Source organism: Pleurodeles waltl, chromosome 3_1, assembly GCF_031143425.1.
Source record: "Pleurodeles waltl isolate 20211129_DDA chromosome 3_1, aPleWal1.hap1.20221129, whole genome shotgun sequence".
Lineage (NCBI taxonomy): Eukaryota > Metazoa > Chordata > Amphibia > Caudata > Salamandridae > Pleurodeles > Pleurodeles waltl.
In genome coordinates, this window is record NC_090440.1 from 1,315,582,717 (window position 1) to 1,315,601,648 (window position 18,932).

Below are 18,932 nucleotides of genomic sequence, written 5' to 3' on the forward strand. Positions count from 1 at the left end.
CACCACAGGTTTAAAAAAAAAGGGATATTTATCTGGTTAAATTAAGGTCAAAACTATAAAGGTTCAATAAGAACAAGTTGAAATATCACTTTTTCAGGTTTAAAAAGAGTCTTAAATCTTAGAAATCAACAGTTGTCTCTTGATTCTCAAAGTACCTGGTTTGCGTAAAAAATAACAGGCAGGGAGACTGCAGAGGAGGAGATGCGTGAAAAAATAGGCTGTGCATCAGATTTTCCTTACACGATGTACGGGGCTTTGCGTCGGTTTCGGCACGCAGTCTTGGTTCCTCACTGCGATGTGGGGATCTTTTTGGCCCCCGTGTATGATGCTGCGAAAACCTGGGTGTGCGTAAAGAAGTCACAGGCGTTGCGTCGAACCAGTATGGCAATGTGTGGAATTTTCTGTTGCACAGCAGGCACTGCATCGATTTTCCACTCACAGAATCTACTGTGTCATTCTGGTTCAGCTGTGCATCGACTCGGTAGGGCTGTGTGTCGAATTTCCGGTCTCAAGACAGGCGATACGTCGAATCTTCACTCGGAAAGTGGGGCTGCGTCACTCTGGCTCAGCTGTGCTGCAATTTCTCAGTCACGAAACGGCTGTGCATCGTTCCCAGCAGGCTGTGTGTCAATTTTTGGCACACAAGGAGTTTCCTGAAGAGATTAAGTCTTTTTGGCCCTGAGACTTCAGAAAACAGGAGGCAAGCTCAATCCATGCCCTTGGAGAGCACTTCTCGGCAAAGTCAGAGGGCAGCAGCGCAGCAGGGCAGCAGTCCTCAGCAAAGCAGCCCAGATGAGTCCTTTGGGCAGCCAGGCAGTTCCTCTTGACAAGTTGCAGGTTCAGGTTCAGAAGTGTCTGAGTTGGTGGGGTCAGAGACCCAGTTTATATACCCAAAACTACCTTTGAAGTGGGGGAGACTTCGAAGAGTGGTTTTGAAGTGCAGAAGTTCCTCTTTCAGTACAGATCTGTCTGTCAGGGTCCCAGTAGGGGGGTTTGGCAGTCTATTGTGTGAGGGCAGGCCACTAGTCTTTAAGATGTAATTGTCAGGCCCTCCACCCTTCCAGCCCAGGAAGACCCATTCAGTATGGAGAGGAGTGCAGGTGTGACTGAGTGTCATGTGTTTGTGGTTGTCTGGGTGAACTGCACAAGAAAGCTGTCAACAAGCCCAGCTCAGATGTTGATTGGAGACAGACTGTAAGGCACAGATGGATTTTAAGTGCAGAGAAATGCTCACTTTCTAAAAGTGGCATTTCTAAAAATAAAAAAAATAGTCATATAAAATCCAACCCCACCAATAAGCAGGATTTTCTATTCCCATTCTGGCCATACTAAATTTGGCTTGGTTACCCCTTTCTGATCAGAATCTACCACTCAGACAGTATATGAGGGTAGTTCTAATGCTATCCTATGAAAGGAGCTGGCCTCACAGTGGTGGAAAAAGAATTTAGGAGTTTTTTTTTCACTACCAGGACATGTACATGTCCTGCCTTTTACCTACATAGCACCCTGCCCCATGGGTTACCTAGGGCCTACCTTAGGGATGCCTTATATGTAGAAAAAGGGGAGTTTTGGGCTTGGCAAGTATTTTTAAATGCCAAGTCAAAGTGGCAGTGAAACTGCACAGACGGGCCTTCCAATGGCAGGCCCGAGACGGGCCTGCCATTGCAAGCGCTACTTATGTGGGTGGCACAACCAGTTTTGCAGGCCCACTAGTACCATTCAATTTACAGGCCCTGTGCACATGTAGTGCAGTTTACTAGGGACTTACAAGTAAACCAAATATGCCAATTGGGAATGAACCAATGTTACTGTGTTTAAGAGAGAGAACGTGCACTTTAGCACTGGTTAGCAGTGGTAAAGTGTGCAGAGTCCTAAAACCAGAAAAAACAGTGCCAGAAAAGTGGACCACCCTAAGGCTGTCAGGTCTAACAATGGTGAAATACTTCTGGGCTTGCAGTTCTGAAGCATTTTAAGTACAGCCTACCAGACAGCACATCTATCTGGTTGAATAAAATCTAGGACCTGATTTAGAACTTGGGGGACTGATTACTCCTGACTGATGTCCCATCCGCTAAAATCTAAATCCTATTATAGCCAAAGGGATTTAGATTTCGGCAGACAGAACATCAGTCATCGTTGTGACGGAGTAACCCGTCCACCAAATTCTAAATCATGCCTCTATTTTCATCTTCCCAGGAACATACAGCCCGCACATTGCTTAGAATTGCTTGATTTTATTGCCACTCGCCCTTGCTTTCTTTTTATTCAATGGTTTTCTTGTTTCCACCATTTGTTTGTCACTCCCCTGGAGCATTACCTCTTTACTATAAAACAACCAAAAAATTGTCATTCACATTTTTTAAGTGGGCATGCATGCTCGCGCTTCTACGCTCGTGCAGACAAAATTACGTGGCCACTTCATCACGCCTTTTTTTTCCCCCCTTTTGGGGAAGGGAAGGCATTGGCGGAGCCAATATGTCTCAAAGGCGGAACATTTTGATTTGCCACTGCCTGTTCTTTTAGCATATGCTATCATGCACATAGAAGTTGAAATTAGCTGCTGTTCTTATCATGTGAAATACAGGCATCTTATATTAATCAAAAAGTCCGACAGTTTTTCAACGTTTTAGATTGCTTCTAAACCTCTTATTAAGACACTTTAAATTTGTACTGCAATAAAAATGCATGTTTTCTAGTTAGGCTTTTTTTTTTGTAAACTAAAGAGGGGTTTCTCAAATCTTTCATTTATTTGACCTTGCTTTTCTTTAGTAACCCTGGTTGGCAGTGTGACAGCCATGCTTCTAGCACCTTTAATAGGAATAATAATAATACAAGTTGATAATAATTCCTACCTCCATAAAGCACACTTTTTCATTTGTGTGGTCTTAAAGCACTGATAACAGGTGTTGATCTTCACCCAGCTCAATGGTAGTCTTCTTAACGACCTCGAAAGGATGAAAGGCTAAAAGGTTCCCCAGGAATAGAATCTGTGGCCTTCAGATTCCACACAGATGCGTTACGACACTGAATTACTTTACTCACAGCTTAACTTTGACCACAGATGATCTGGTTATAACACATAATTGCGTGATTGGGCCCCAGCCAGCGATACCATCAGTCTTCTGCTGACCTCTGCTGGGGTTCAGTCCGACAGGTTTGACCAACACCTGCCTAAAGAATGACCAAATGAATGGCAAAGGAAAGAAAGCACGTGCCCTAATCTTTTTGTTCCACATAAATCTAACTTGTAAGTTTCGAACATACAAAAATGTTCCCTATCTGTTTTCTGCTGTGCTCCAGGTGTAGTGCAACAGAGACTACACCCTCAACCTACGTTGGTAGGGCTTTAAATTACTTAAATGATCCAGTGATCCATAGAGATGTTCAGAGGCCAGTCATGTGATATTTAAGGAGTAGTTATGATTTGGTAGGCAACTTTTTTATAGTGGCATGAGCTCAGCAGTCCCCCAACAGTAAAGTTTTTACAAAAGCAAAGACAAAACAAAACAAGCATTGTTAAAGTCAAAAGACAGGCACTCAACACCTAACCTATTGGCTTTGCCAATATGTGCTCTTAGAATTGTTTTTTGATCTTTGGAGGAATCCTGGACCGAATCTCCGTCATAGAGCCAATATTTTGGCATATGGATATTATACTTTGAGAGAAGAATTTGAAATAAAACTATGTTCTATGTCTGATCCTGCGTAGATCTGGTGTGCCACTCGCAGTAGGTCTTAGTAGATCCTTCAGCAGCTTGAATTGACTAAAGTAGGGCACAATGTTAACCTCTGGAGTACATTGTGGACCCTCACCTAAGGGGGATCGCAACGTAGCAAAATGTACAATGTGAGCCCCACACTGAATCACAGGTATAAGCCTTTAAAGACCACACAAACCAGACCGTTTTAGAGGCGCACCCCTTGATACATAGTATCAACAGATATAGCAATGCAACTGGTGCCTTGTCATCTTGATGCAAATAACATGATGGGTCAATTCAATGCACCGTTTGTGACTACAGAGGCCCACACCAAGTGTGCTTGGGTAGTGACAGATTTTCACAAAGTAGAAATGGGGAAGTTACATTATGAGGAAGTTGGTTGGAAGAACAATGAGAAGGCCAGGGGCATTGCTAATGCAGCAGCATGGTGAGTCCCCAGAGTGGGACAGTGACAAGGGCCGTGACAGGAAAGTGATGTGGGACATGAACACTGAGCAACAGTGATATTGGGGAGCATATGAGGGTGAACAAAGAGGCTGGGATCATGTCAGGGAAGGAAATGGAACAGTTCAGAAGAGAAGATGGAATAATGGAGATTAGGTCATTTGAGACAAGGGATAAAAAGGGCATCTTTAATGGTGTTAAGAGTGGGGTCTCCCCAAATCTTTACAACCAGAGGAGGTAACCTACCCCCTTTTCACACAGTGGATAGACAGCATTGATGTAGATGGCATTAGGTTTGATATGTTGGAATGGAACTGGTGAAACAAGTCATCGCTGCCCACTCTTGTCTCCTAGAAGAAGAAATATATCATCCATCAGTGCTGCTTTTTTAGAGGTCAAAATAATAAGATATGAGTAGAAGCTGGGCTTATAAACGAGAATTTATCAGATGTGTCACAATTATTTCAGTCACCTTTCGAGAGTAGACTAAAAATAGCTAAGCAATTCACCAAGTCATTAGCATTTAGATTACATTATTTTTTAATAATAGTCAAATGTGACCAACCTTATACAACAAGGTATTAATAAATATAAGTGAAGGTGTACTGAAAGAGTAAAACACTCGTGGCCACGGCAGCTTGCACCACCCATCGCCCTAGCCAGCGCTGCCAATGACAGTACTAACGCAATGGCTAACCATCACACTACAAGTGTGACAATTCGGACTATTCCACGCACCCAAAGATAAAAGAGTGGCATGTGTGGAAGAGGTTTTTTATTTTTTAAATGTATTGAATTATTAAGTATTATTGTTGTGCTCTTCTCAAAATTAGGCAGGCAGCGTAACCATGTGTTGGGCTGTCGTTAGTGCTGCTGTTGTTGAGAAGTAAGTGACGGTGCAGACTACCGGACACCACCGGCTCAAAATAAGCACTTGCGTACAGAGACTGCAACATTCCAGTATATCTACAGTAACTGAATAGATTGGTCAGCAAGTTCAGCGTTTCTTTCTGAGGTCCGAATGCAACCTGAATATCACAATTAGAATTCCATAATGAATGATTCAGCCTTCTCAAGGCGATGGGTAGAGTACCATGGACTTGGGATGTCACATTACCTTGTATTTAATGTCACAAAAATCTGCGTTAGCAAGCACCAATTAAAAAAAAGTTATTGTAGTTTAGTATTATTATGACTGTCAAGTAGGTACTGGGCTTGGCTTTTCACTGGACCTTGTGTGTAGAGTTCACCTGTTAGACCCCAAATGTGAAATTTAAATGTTTTGTTCCCTACTTTTTTTTTATTTATTTTTATAGAAACTGATGTGACCTCATTCTTGGAAAATGCCCAGCCATAGCCATAGTTTGCAAAGTTATAGGGCATTAGTTCCTCATCATGTTTGACTATCAAGTGATCACACCTTTCTTACAATGTACAATTGAAACAAGTGCGTACCCTAGTCAATCTTACCCCTTTTGAGGTCCTGCTTGATAGTGCACTTCAAAGGTACTGAATGTTAACAGTTCTTTAAAATATGCATACAGTGCATTTTTGCTCCGCCTACAGGTGTATATATGTCACCTTATTTTATCTATTGTGGTATATTATTCTGCCTCCCATGGAATGCTTAGATTGCATTGCAAAAGGGAATATTTTACATCTCAAATGCAGAACTAAATCATCACAAATTACATTCCATATTTCTAAGATTCTTTGTATAGAGAAAGCTATTTTTTGTTTTGTTTATTTTCAGTGCAGCAGGCAGAACTCCTAATGCAAACCTGACCTACTGTCAATTCTTGCTTTGTTTAAGTGGCCAATAATAGGCACTTCTCTGACTGCCACTGAAGTACTACACGAGGCTTCCAGAACCCACTAAATTGCGAAAATGTAGTTGACTCACCAGATCAAATTCTCAGTTGAGCCTTGCTCCCACAATCCGCAGACCATGACAATGGGTCTGACTGTATGTAGGTTTAAGTTCTCATACATAATAGAAGCAGGACAAAAAGCAACTACGTTTTTCCTTTTCATTGTACAACTCATGCTTTTTTTATTTTACATTTTTTTTAGTTTGGTTAGAAACCTATTTACTGACACAATTGTAGAACTACAAGCTTTTGCTGAGCTGCTCTTAGTCCTGCCTCTCTGGGTTGCAGTTTCTGAGTAGCTGATACTTGTGACTGAGTAGCTGTCAAGAACTACACAGGCGGGTGGAAACTTTCTGTCTGATAAGACTTCTAGTGTTACAGCTCTTTCAACTCGTACAAGGTGGAAGCCAACACGGAGCCACCTATGTTGAAGGTGCACGTCAGATAGAATAATAATGTAAGTATCGTCTGTATTAAAATTTTAGGCCTGTGTTTTTCCAGCTCTCTGATTGGTTGTTGGAGCCTAAAATAGGGCGGATTGGGCCTCATGTTTGCGCATGTTGGCAGGTTCAGTTCAGGTCACATCAACTGTTCAAGGTTCATTTGGACATTTTCCAGGACTTCTGGGTGAACACATATTGGACCCTTTCACAACGTTAAAACGTCCGGTAGCTGCTTGGTTATAGATGACCTAGCTTACCTTCCAGCAGCTTCCCCAGCAAGGAGAATGGGCCCACCTGGTTACATGGTATGGGCCAGCCAGAACTGCGGTGCAGTGCTATGGAATTTGTTGCACCCTTGATAGCTACACTTTGGTTACCTACACCGGTCTGTTGCACAATCTGCAATGACGAAGACCAATAAGAGCAAGCAGACAAAACTAGAATTGAGTATATGTTTAGGAACAGCGCAACATATGTAAATGCAAGAGCATGGTGGTATCCAGGTGCATATTTTAATTGGCTAGCCATTAAATAAATTCACAAACAGGATTCTGCTGAAAGGGTTGGACGTGGTGCAGTTGACATCTCTCCTCAAGCCAGAATGCGGCTGGGACAATGGATAGAGAGGAACACAGATATTGCCCTTAGGCTTAATGGGGGCCCTCTTGAGGGGAGGGGCGCCCCCTGAATGGTTGGGGCCTTTATGCACTGGAGGACCTACAGGGGCCTGTGGTAAACCCATGGGTGTGGTCAGTGCTTAATTTGTAAAACAGTATGGACTGAGCCCCAAAGTTTGCTTAGAAGCCCACAGCCCATGCTATTGAAAGCCAGGGTGCTGAATACCAAAACTATGTGGTCTTGATTCCACCTCATGCCTCTTTCATCCATCACAAGATATTCCCTGCCCCTTTCCCCCCACTTTTAGGTTATTTTTCATACTTGCTTTCTGCCTTTCTAAATGTTTTTCGGTCTTTCTCTTCCTTCCTATTTCCCTAGTTTGTTTTCCTCTTTCCTGCTTTGGATCAAGGTAAGTTGTTGAAACAGTGTAGGATGACACCCTCTCTCCCTCTCACTGTCATGCTGCACACATCCACACTGCCTCTATAAGACTTAGATTCTCCAGCTAGCCTGAATATATCTCCTCGGGCCACAGTGCAGTCAAGGCAGTGCATATAACGGGTAGTGCCCCTCCAAACAACCTACTGTTCCTCCTCTGCATCAGTACTGCCTCTGTACAAAAGGACCTTTCATTAATCCTGGACTGTCCCCATTTACAGTTAGGAGAGCCTGATATGCAGTACAAATATATACTCTAAGCAAAGCCTGCATGTTTAGTTATTGTTGTTCGATGATTGTATAATTTCTTGAGATTCAACCTACCTGCCCCCACCCAAAATCATGTTTTGTAGTAAAATAATAATATAGATTATTTGGCAAAGTCTGATTGAGTGGCACATCCCTAAAAAGTAAATGTGTTTGAATTTGTAGGACTCGGTTCTTGTGAATAGACGTGTAATGCCAGACCCTTTCCTAAAGTGTAGCATTAGATTGTGTTAATTATATAAGCGTGGAGGTTCCCATCTGCCATCAATACATCTTTAATGGTGGTGATGGCAAAAGCAAATTTGGTAGTGCTTGCACCACCCATTGCTCCCGCCAGCGCTGCCAGGGACAGTATAAACACAACTACTAACCATCATCCTCCTGTAATAGTGACAACTCAGACTGTTCCATGACCTGAAAGCCATAGGAATGTCTTGGGTGGGCAGTATTAGTCATTTAAATGTATATTTAATTCATAAACAACTGTTATGCTCATCTCTAAATCAGACACACAGGGCCATCATGTGGCAGATAAGAGCTGTTGTTGAAAATTAAGTGCAAGTGCTGGGCACCAGAAACAACTTCCTCAAATTAAGAACAGAAATTTGTCATGACTGGCTTTATTGAAGCATGATCAATGTGAGAATTATTTTGAGTTGAGTCTTGTACCCGAAATCTGAATACATCAAGGATTCTATTTGCATCTATTCTGAAACAGAATGTCCTGATCCGGTTTTCGTTCCCCTATAAAATGTGATATGTCATTCCTTGTGGAGTAGAAGACATTGGTTACAGCATCAATAAATTAAGTTTATATTATTCAAAAATTGCTCTTGCAGTTCAAAAATGTAGCTGAAGCATGAAGGGTGAGTCTTCGAGCTCCTCTGTGGAGAAAAGATACTCTTTGCATTTAGATCTCATAGGCCATTCCTCAGCCTTTGCCACGGTGGGCTTTTAAGGTTGCCAGGATATCCTGTGACTGTGGCTTTTTGTATCAGCTTGTGGTCTTGAATAATTGGTCCTTTTTTTTTTCTTTCAAATGTTTTTATAGGCAACCATCGCTTTGGTCTTAAAGTGTTTTGCACATGCTTCAGTGTTGACATTTTGACTTTTGTGGCAGCCTACCTGCAGGGCTACCACATAGATCTATAAAAGGCTCCAATAAATACAGTTTAGAATGAAGTTGATTGAATGCTAAAGTGGTCTTTCAACTTCACCATTTTCTTGGTAAGACTTTTAAATCCACAGAGCTTCGCCCCTTGTTTCCTGATTAGTCCATTAGACAGTGCCATGACATATCTTGACATCAGTGAAGTAGCCCTTCCTGGGCCAGCTGTGCAATCTTTAGGTCCAAACTTGTGGACTGCGTGGCCTTCTTGAAGGAAGAGCACTCTGTGGATTTGAAGTCCACTGGGAAAGACGACTGATCTACTGCAAGGGCGCAGCAGACACGCCACCAAGGCAGTAGCATCTCCTGATTTACAGAAGGCATAAGAGAGGGAGCAAAATGTGTTTTGTTGTACTATTGACGATGATTGAAGTGCCTGTTAAGTTCCAACAACGCCGATGAAAATGTTACCAGTACGTGATTGTTTTCTTTCCCAATAAATATTCACTCTCGCAGTCAGTCAGTGAGTGCCCCTTCAGTGGGAACGTGCTGTTGAGCTCCCTTTTTACACTACAGCTGAAGTAAACTATTTACTTGTTTCACAGATTTGAAGAGCAGCAACATTGTCTTGGCTTTGCCTTGCTGATAGAAGGATGGCCTGTGCCTTACTGGCAGTAAAGCTGCCTACCCCCAGAACAATTCCAACTTTAAATCAAGCGTTTATACTGTCCTGCTAAGGTTATATTATCATCCTAATGTGCCTGATTTTCTAGGTCCCGTTAACCTTACATTGCACACGAACTGTTGTTTTATCTCCCAGTTTCCCCACAAAATAGATAGCTTATTGGTAAAGATTTTAGCAAAAGGGCGTGAAATAGAAATGTCTGAACTAGTGCATAATTTTCTTATTGTTATATTTCTAAAAAATATGAACTGTCACAGAAAGAAAAGAGTATTTAACAGATTGCATGGATTGGCGTATTCTCAAAACCGGTGCTCTCTTCGTTGCAGGAACTCTAGCCGGGCGCACTAGCGTGGAAGCTAGAACCGCAGCCGAGCCCTGAGCTATGGCCATTTCAAGGCTGAAGGCCATATCCAGGTGTTTATCCAGACTCCTGGTTCTGGGATTCCACCTCTCAGTATCCCAGAATGTGCCCGGTGCTCCTGACAGAGATCAAGAGCAGCAGTGTTTCCGCAGAGAACACCCCACCATTAATTTTGAAGGTGAGAACAATGTTTGTCATGGTAGTCCAGCATGGTTGGTATTCACGGTTTCCTGTGTTAGCTTTCCTCCCATCTGAATACTTGGCTTCTTGCTCTTCCGTCACAGTTCACGTTGTTCTTTTACTCTGTTCCAACCTCGGAGAGGCCAGATGTTTACAATTCCCCATGGTCACAAATGTGCGTCCCAACTGTTTTCATCTTTAAGCAGTCTTCATAGCCCATGCACCCTCATTCTCCTGTTTTACTCGAAATTACTCCCAACCAACTCCTTTGCTTTCGGCTTCCTTTGGAGTTTCCACTGGCTCAAATACACCGTTTTTCCATGTTATCTTTTGTGTAAGTCTTTCGTTTACAACCTTTATGGCAATAATTGTGGAATAATGTGCAAACGCCTTTTGTGCCCAGTTATGCAAATTATGTCTCTCCTACCACAAAGATGTGTTTGTGCACAACTCGATAGTGAGCCCTATTTACCATTTATCCCGTAATAGGTTGAAAAGTGTAAAATCGGGTGCAAAAAAAGCTTGTGCCGGATTTTTAAGTTTTGCTTACAAACAGCATTTGGTAGGCTGTTGTCAAAAGACCTATTGCTGAACTTACAAAAACCTACGGTGGGTTTTTGGTCTATTCGTTGTTTAGCACTGGTTGACTTTCTTGAATCTCATTCGTCTACTTCTTAATAAGTGGCTTTCCTTCCTCTTTAGACCGAAGCCTACCAGAGACCACAACTGTCTGGTTTTCTAAAGACATATTGGTGTCATTCAGAAAACTGACCTAGGAATGCTTTCCACCCATTGCTTACCATTGGCCTATGGTTTGTAACTCACCTTTTCTAGCTTTCTTTTTGCTGGCTTTATTTGCTTTAGGCTGTCCAGCTTGAGTTTGTCCATCTAGTTGCCTGAACCCTGGTTATGTATTCTTCCACAAACACTCTTCTTTTAAACAAGCCTTTAAATCCTGCTCATATTTTATCACATTTGCTGTGCATTCAAAAACTGAGGTCAGATGTCAAGCTGTCTCTTCTGGGGTAGCTTGGTGTTTATTATTTTTCTATCTCTAACTTCAAAGTGAGAGAATTTATGTGACAATCATGATGAGTATCCATGTTAGAGGAGAGGGTGTAGGATGTTTTTGTTCCCAGCACTAAAAAAATGAGCTATTATGATGTTTCAGAATATATCAGAATTATTACAAACAAAGCATTTTTTTTGTATTCTGAAGTGTGTTTTGAAACAAATATTTGAACATAATCAAAACACATTGATACACTAGATAATGACATTTGCAAACGTTATTTTTTTGTGTGCAGGAAAACCATATATCTGTGCAAATGGAATGGTTATTTTAATTGAAAATGACTTATCTGTAAGGTCAGTGCTCTACCACACCATGCAAACTCCACATTTCGCCATTCCACTCTATGCCAAACTACTCTATTCTATCACACTCCACTCTACCACATGCCACTCCTTTCTATGCCGCTCCACTCTAAGACATCCTACGACATGGCACACCAGTCAACTCCTCCCAATCTACACCACTCACTCATGTCACGACCACCACTCCACTCTATGCCCCTACACTCCACACAATTTACCCCACTCTAACCTACCCCTATCTACTCCAGTATACCCTACTCTAACCCAGTCTATCCCACTGTACCCCAATCCACCCCAGTCCACTCCAATGCAATGTACTCCACCGTACCCCACTCCACTGTACCCCTTTCAACCTTACCCCACTACACCCGCTATACTCCAACCTACCTAATTCCAATTTACCCCACTTCACACTACCCCACTCCAATCTTCCTCACTACAATATACCCCACTCCGGTGGAATCTACCTTATTCTTATCCACCCAATCTACCTCACTACTCCCCACTCCGACCTACCCCCACTCCACTCTTCCCATCTATTTCACTCCACTCCAATCTCATCTCAACTCCACTCCAATCTATTCAACTTCACTCCACCCCAATGTACCCCACTCCAGTCCACTCAATCTACCCCAATGCACTCTACTGCAATCTACTACTCTCCATTCCAATCCACTCAATCTACCCCACTCCATTTCACTCTACCACATGACACCCAAATCTACTTAAATCCAATCTAACCCACTCCACCCCAATCCACCCCACCTCATTCCATTCCATCCCACTCAAATCGACCCTACTCTACCTGAAATTACCATACTCCAGACTACCCCATCTAGTCTGCCCCAATCAAATCTACCCCACTTTAATCTACCCCAATCTACTCCACTCAATCTACTCCATACTAACCCAATCTACCTCACACCGCTCTATCCAACTGCACTCCAATCTACCCCTATCCTATTTCACTCCAATATACTCCACTCCAATCTACCCCACGTCACTCCAATCTACCCTACCATAATCAACCCAGTTTATCCCACTAGAATCCACCCCACTCTACCCCATCCTAATCTCCCCACTCTACTCCAGTCTACGCCTTTCTACTCATATCTACCCCACTCACTCCAGTCTACCCCAATCCACTGCACTCCACTCTTCCCCCAATCTACCCCACTGCAATATATCCCACTTAACTCTACCCTGAACTACCTCATTACAATCTACCTCAATCCAGTCCACCCCACTTCACCCCAGTCTACTCCAGTTCAATCTCCCCCACTCCAATCTACCCCACTCCAGTCAACCTTACTATACCCCAGTCTAACCAAGTCTACCTCACTCTACCCCAGTCAACTCCAGTCCACCCCAACCCATTGCAATCTACGGCACACCACTCCAATCTACCCCACTTCACTGCAGTATATCCCACTTCAAACCACCCCAATATACCCCATTTCATTCAAATCTACTCTACTATAATCCACCCAATGCAGCCCACTCCAATCTACCCAACTGCACTCCATTCTATCCCACTCCACTCCAAATCTACCACAATCCACCCACACCACTCTTCCTCAGTCTACCTCACTCCACTCCAGTTTACTCCAATACATACAATTCCAATCTACCCCAATATATCCCACTCCACTCTACCCGAATATACCCTGCTCTACTCTACTCCTATCTACTCCACTCTAATCTATCCCAGTCTATTCCACTCCTATCTACCCCACTTTCCCCCAGTTCAGTCTACCCCACTTCAATCTACCAGGCTTATCTACCCAACTACCCCACTCCAATCCACCCCATCCCACCCCACTCTAATGTACCCCACTGCACCACACTCCATTTCTACCTCCACTCTACGCCAATCTACCCCACTCCACTCTTTCCCAGTCTACACCATTTCACTCTAACCCAGTCTACCTCACTCCACTCTACCACACTCTACACCACTAATGTTTAGCCATGCTGAATAGCATTCACGCCTGTGTACAGTATGGCTAAATCACTGTGCCAATATCAATAGCCCTTGCACAAGTGAGACCTATTGGCTTTGTCATTGGTTGTTTTGTGTTTGTGGGCCCCCGGAGCATAGCTTCTTTCCCATACTCTTGATTGGATGACGTGTAACATTCCAAATCGGACTGCAGTGCTAATGTTTTTTTTTTCCTTCAACACGCAATATGAGTGCATGTGTTTTCTTGCTCTCCCCATCGTGTGCTGCATCTCCCCCACCGCAGTGTCCGTTCCCTCTCTCACCCCAGGCAGCTCCCTCCTCCCCCGCCTGTCCATTGCTTCTGAGACCCCATCTTTTGTTTTCGCCGGTTGTTACCTTTTTTTATTCACCTTTGCCTCAAGCCCCTCCATTTTGCCCCACTCTCTCCCTGTTCCTCTCATGTTGATTTCTCGCCCGCCTTCTCCCGACTAGCTCCTCTATAGCTCTACCATCCGCCCCTGCTGGGCTGTTATTTTTTCTGTGTTTACTTTTTTATATACCATTTCAAGTAGCGTCCACGGTTTAAAAAAACAAAAGTGGCTGCCATCTCTTGCCGCGTGTCCGTGCATGCGTGGCATGCTCATTCACGTGTCAAAACGCTGAGCACGTATATGTGAACACTCACTTTTCATTATTTTTTCTTTGCGCAGTGCATTTCTTTTTGCCAATGCTACATGCTACACAACATCGACATTAAACATTGCCAAATCCAACACGTTAAAAAAACGAGACCTATTGGCTTTTCTAATCCTTGGTCACTTTCTGCGTTTGACAAATGAGGTACTTCTTGTTTATCAAAAAATCTGACCGTTTTCCTCTATGAAGCTACATTATTTATGTTGCATTCTTATCATTATTTCGCACCATTCCACAGCACATTAGTCCAGATTCCTGGTTATTGCCGTCTGAGAAAACTGGTGTAAAAGTGTGTGATGTTATTGAATAAATAATATAAATTATTGTAAGAACGGTGAATTTATTGCCATCTTTAAATATGCCATCGCCGAACCGGAGGGTGAAAGAGTGGTAAATTAGGAGACCGTCTGTGGATAGAAATGAACTGGGTCGGCTAAATGCAGTTTCATTTTGTTTAATTATTTCCTTTGTGATTTTCATTTTTTTAATTCCATATAGCAAGTTTACAAAAGAATGGACCAACATTGAAGGTTACATTGTTGAATTTAAGTTATTCTCATTGAAATAGGTACAGCAGAGGTACTTCATAACCCCGATTAGCCATGGATACATAATACCTGTGCCATAGAGTGCCATATCCTGTGCCATACCTGTGCAGTATCTGTGCCATAGGGTGATCAACAGTAGGCACACACGGGCATTCTTAAACAGATGTCTGATCACGAGAGGAAGCAAACTGTGGAACTCGAAAAACGATAAATAGGCAAAAAAAAGGATACAAAAAAAGTCTTAGTTTTATGTTTAGTACAAAGATACTTGTCTGAAAAACTGGAGGGATCAGAAGAAAAGTAGGTAAAGGAAAACTAAAAGAAGAACAGTTAAGACTGTGAAGAATGATTCCAGAGGCTTCACACTACAAATGTGTCGGGAGTTGATAAAATTAAGGCAGACAAATCAGTTAAGGTCCATGCCCTTCCACACTCTGAGAAAGGAGCTGTGGGTTAATTGCGTATTTTTATTAATACGATTTCCCTCTTTTCCAGTAGGAGAAAATATTGAAGGACGGCAGGTAAGACAATAGAAGAACAAAGCAGAGTATGAATCAGATGATGTTAGTTTGGGAGAAGATGAGGCAAACAAGGAGTGAGAGAGACTTTGACCTCTATAGTATGCTGCTGTCAGTTGCTATAGTTGATTGGTGTTTTACTGATCCTAAACTTAGGATCAAAAGATAAACTAAGGAAGAGTGAAGTTTGAGAATGTGAGTTTATTGATGGCTGTGAAAGACACTTGCAAGCATTTGAACAAATGGCTGTGCGAGACAGCTGGATACAGATTTAAGCAAAATCTTGACCTGTTTATCTTTGGAGCCAGATAAACATGTATGAGAAGTTGAGAAAAAAATGCTGTTGACAGACAAGAGTGATTCAAAGGTGTTAACACCAGAGAAATGCAGGAGTGGATTGGAGGAATAGTAGCGGGAACTGTGACCACATTCAAAGTTTCAGAAAGAGCAAGGAAAATACGAATTGGAGAGTGAGTTAGTGGCCAGAAGCAATCGCGAGTAGACGTGAGGCCTGATGGAAACATTCGGAGTAATTAGAAGTCATGAGTGGTGGAACCAGCCCGAACGCATTCGCATTGTGCGTGCCATAGAGCCAATGAGGTCTATCGGAGTGGAAGTAAACAGCTGAACTACTGCTGTCTTGGCAGGTTTCTATCACTGGTGAAGCACTAAACCTGATAGTTGCTGCTTTTAGAAAATAAACAACAGCTGCCATTCACTGGTCATCAAATCGATGTCCAGGTGTATGGTACCACCGTTTACGTAATAGAGGTGGGAATATTTTAGAAAGTTAGTCAATAGGTTGTTGACTCTGAAAGACTCTCAGGAAGACTTGGTGAGAAGATCTAAACTGTAAGTAAGACACATAGCACATTATTATTTCAGGTGCTGTTGTTCCTAATAGAGCTCCCACTTTAAGAGTTGCAATAAGGTGTGGCCTAAAGAAGCTTAAGGTTTTTTGTCAATCTCATGTTTTATATAAAAAAATAAATACAAAAATCTTGCACATTTACATGTATGTAGGAGCTTTCAGTCAGCCCTCTTCATCCATTGGACTGTTGAAGGGTCACTTATATTTTGCTCTTCCCATCACATCACACAGCATGAACCATCAGGTAAGCCAACTTCATCCATTCGCTGTCTAGCATTGTGAGTGACAGCATTTTGCCTGATCACATGTGTACATCCACCTCAAAAGAGGCAATCATTTCAGCACCCTGGATGGTGTTCATGGATGCTGGGCCTTTCCTTTATTTTTATTTTTTGCATTATGGGAAGCAAATGGGATGATCACCAGTAGAACTTTTGCAGTATGGTGTTTATTTATTACTTATTTATTTAATGAGATTATAGCACATTAAGCTTGGCACAGAAAGCCCCTTCATAGCACCACATATGCTGAAATAATCATGTAGTTGTTGTAATGGGTCTTGATATAGATAAAACAATCTGGTTTAATTGGTGCACCTAGTTGGTGCCATATATGGTAGAAGAATTGACATGGTCCCTGTTTGAGGGAATAGAAATGCTCTTGGTGCTTGAATATTGCATTGTAATTGTATTTATATAGTGCTTACTGTCCCTGACGAGGTGTTGAAGCGCTTTTCAGCAAGTAGCATGCTACTCCAGAATATGGTTTGTAGGATTACTTGAAAAAGTTGATTTCCACTATCTTTTTGCAGGAATAAAATTTGCTAAAACTCTCACCAAGAGTGCACCATATTTCAGACGTGTGTTTCCTGAACCCTAATGGTTTTTCAGCATTTTCTCTTCTCTTGTGTTTTGGAAGCCTGATCAGATATGCCTTATTGGATCTGAGTTTTTAACTGAGGTTGGAGAATAGCGTCAGTTTTTGAAGGTTCTAATGGCCCCTTCTCTAGAAACATTTATAGGCAGTAGATGTTAGCAATTGACCCTTTCTGCCACTGAAAGTCGATAAAGTTTTTAAGTGCTGATGTTGAGAAATGTTTGTAGATGTAGGCAGAGCCTAGCTGCTTAGCACTGAAACTTCTGCCATGTGATTAGCTGTTTTTGGGGCCTTACATAAATTGAGTTGCAGTAATCTCAGCATGATGAATATGGTGGCTCCTGTTTGATTCTGAGGTTCTGGTAGAATAATAGGAGAACCATTCTATACATTGAGGAGTCAGTTGGTCATATAGAAGGATTAAGTCTAGATGTCATCACTGCTGCATACCATTTCCACCTCTGTTTTGTCAGAGTTCCGTTGCAACCAATGACTACCCATCCAGTTGCTAGATGAGGACCTCAATGGTCTCCACATACAAAGGTAGACGGCAGCTAAACTAACACTAAAGAGTTTGAGCGACAGCTAGGATCTCTGAAAGCTCTAAAACCAAGTCTGGAAAGGAAGTAAAACCTCTGTGCGATAATGATCGGAGAGATAGTCTTTAGCTCTATAGTTGTGAGTTAATGATGAGACTAGAAGGTGGTAAAGGCAAACCCTTCTTCTGTGGAAATGCCAAAATTTTGAAATCATCCCCTCTGGGAAATAGAACATTTTCTGACTTTGCCAATGCAGTGTCCCCGCCCACTGGCATCCTCTCAGCTGCTGATATCCTGGTGCAGCAGAAGAAGGAGGAAGCAGGGGATTTTAAGTATTGCGATCAGGATGTTTTAGGATCAGTCACAATCCCTCACCTGTCTGGTGAGAGCTGAGAAGGGGGGAGGATTTGAATGCCTGGGAATGGTCCCCGGGGGGGTGGGAGGGAGGGGGTGCAAACAGCAAAGAACCTGGGCTGAGGGTTGGGGGTCTTCACTGGAAATGGACGAAGCAAGGTGCTGTGGATATCGCAGAGGAGATACAGGAGTTGGTTTCCACGGGTTGCAGGTCATCACCACAATGAGAACTGGCCCCTCTGCTTCAAAGGAACACTGAAGCTCCCCCTGTCTTTTGTTTTAATAACTTTGTGCGCTGTACAGATTGTAAAGCCTGCACATTTAAAAAAAAAAAAAAGCGAAAATAAATCCCTAGACTTAATAATTTTGCACACAATTAGATAGAACACAGGAGCGTCTGTGATTAACGCACTGTGGCAATTATTACATGCAGTTAGGTGCCCACCCTCAAAGGTTGAAAGCCTGGTCTCAAATCTAAGCTGGAACTCCGAGAAATAATCTGCGATAATCCATTTTGTGAATCGCTCTGAATGCAAAAGGTGTGAAATATTCCCGTTTTCTTTGTGTGATGCAAAAACTGGTGAAACTCGGCTTCAGATTCTTTGCTTTAACTGAAATAATTTCTGTGGTGCAACCTGAGCTCAGTAGACTTGGAATGCTAATTTAATCATTGTGTTGCCTGGCCGACAGACCTTATTGATGTTTTTGCTTTCTGTTGCTTTGTTGGGGATTCTCCCGCCTCGGTCTGTGGCTTGGTCTTGTCCCGCGAGAGGACAGACGAAGCCATGACCTTTAGCGTGGGGACCCTCGAAGGAGGGGAAATGATTTCAGCAGGTTTCTAGCTGACCTTTCGCGACTCCCTCCTCGTTCTCTCGGTTCTGCGGAGGGGCCCTATTTATTGTAATCACAGCTTTCAGAGCATAAAGGTTCGTTGTCTGTTTTGTATAAGTCATGCTTTGCAGTTTAATTGGATTAAAGTAAATTAGCAAAGCCCGTAAATTTACATAATAGCGTCCTGGCAGCTCTCATGGCTTCGGAATGAAGAAATAGACTTTTGTTGTTTATTGCGCCATA

At 42.6% G+C, this 18,932-nt stretch overlaps 1 protein-coding gene across 3 annotated transcripts in view; it reads left to right on the forward strand.

The window, feature by feature from the left end:
- Positions 1-18,932, forward strand: part of SEMA5B (semaphorin 5B) — a 715,815-nt gene that overhangs the window by 294,601 nt on the left and 402,282 nt on the right. For all 3 annotated transcript variants that reach the window (XM_069224666.1, XM_069224667.1, XM_069224668.1), the window contains one exon: positions 9,923-10,135. In XM_069224666.1, coding sequence (XP_069080767.1) covers positions 9,979-10,135 — 157 coding nt within the window. In that variant the 5' untranslated portion in view covers positions 9,923-9,978. The remainder of the gene's footprint in view (positions 1-9,922; positions 10,136-18,932) is intronic.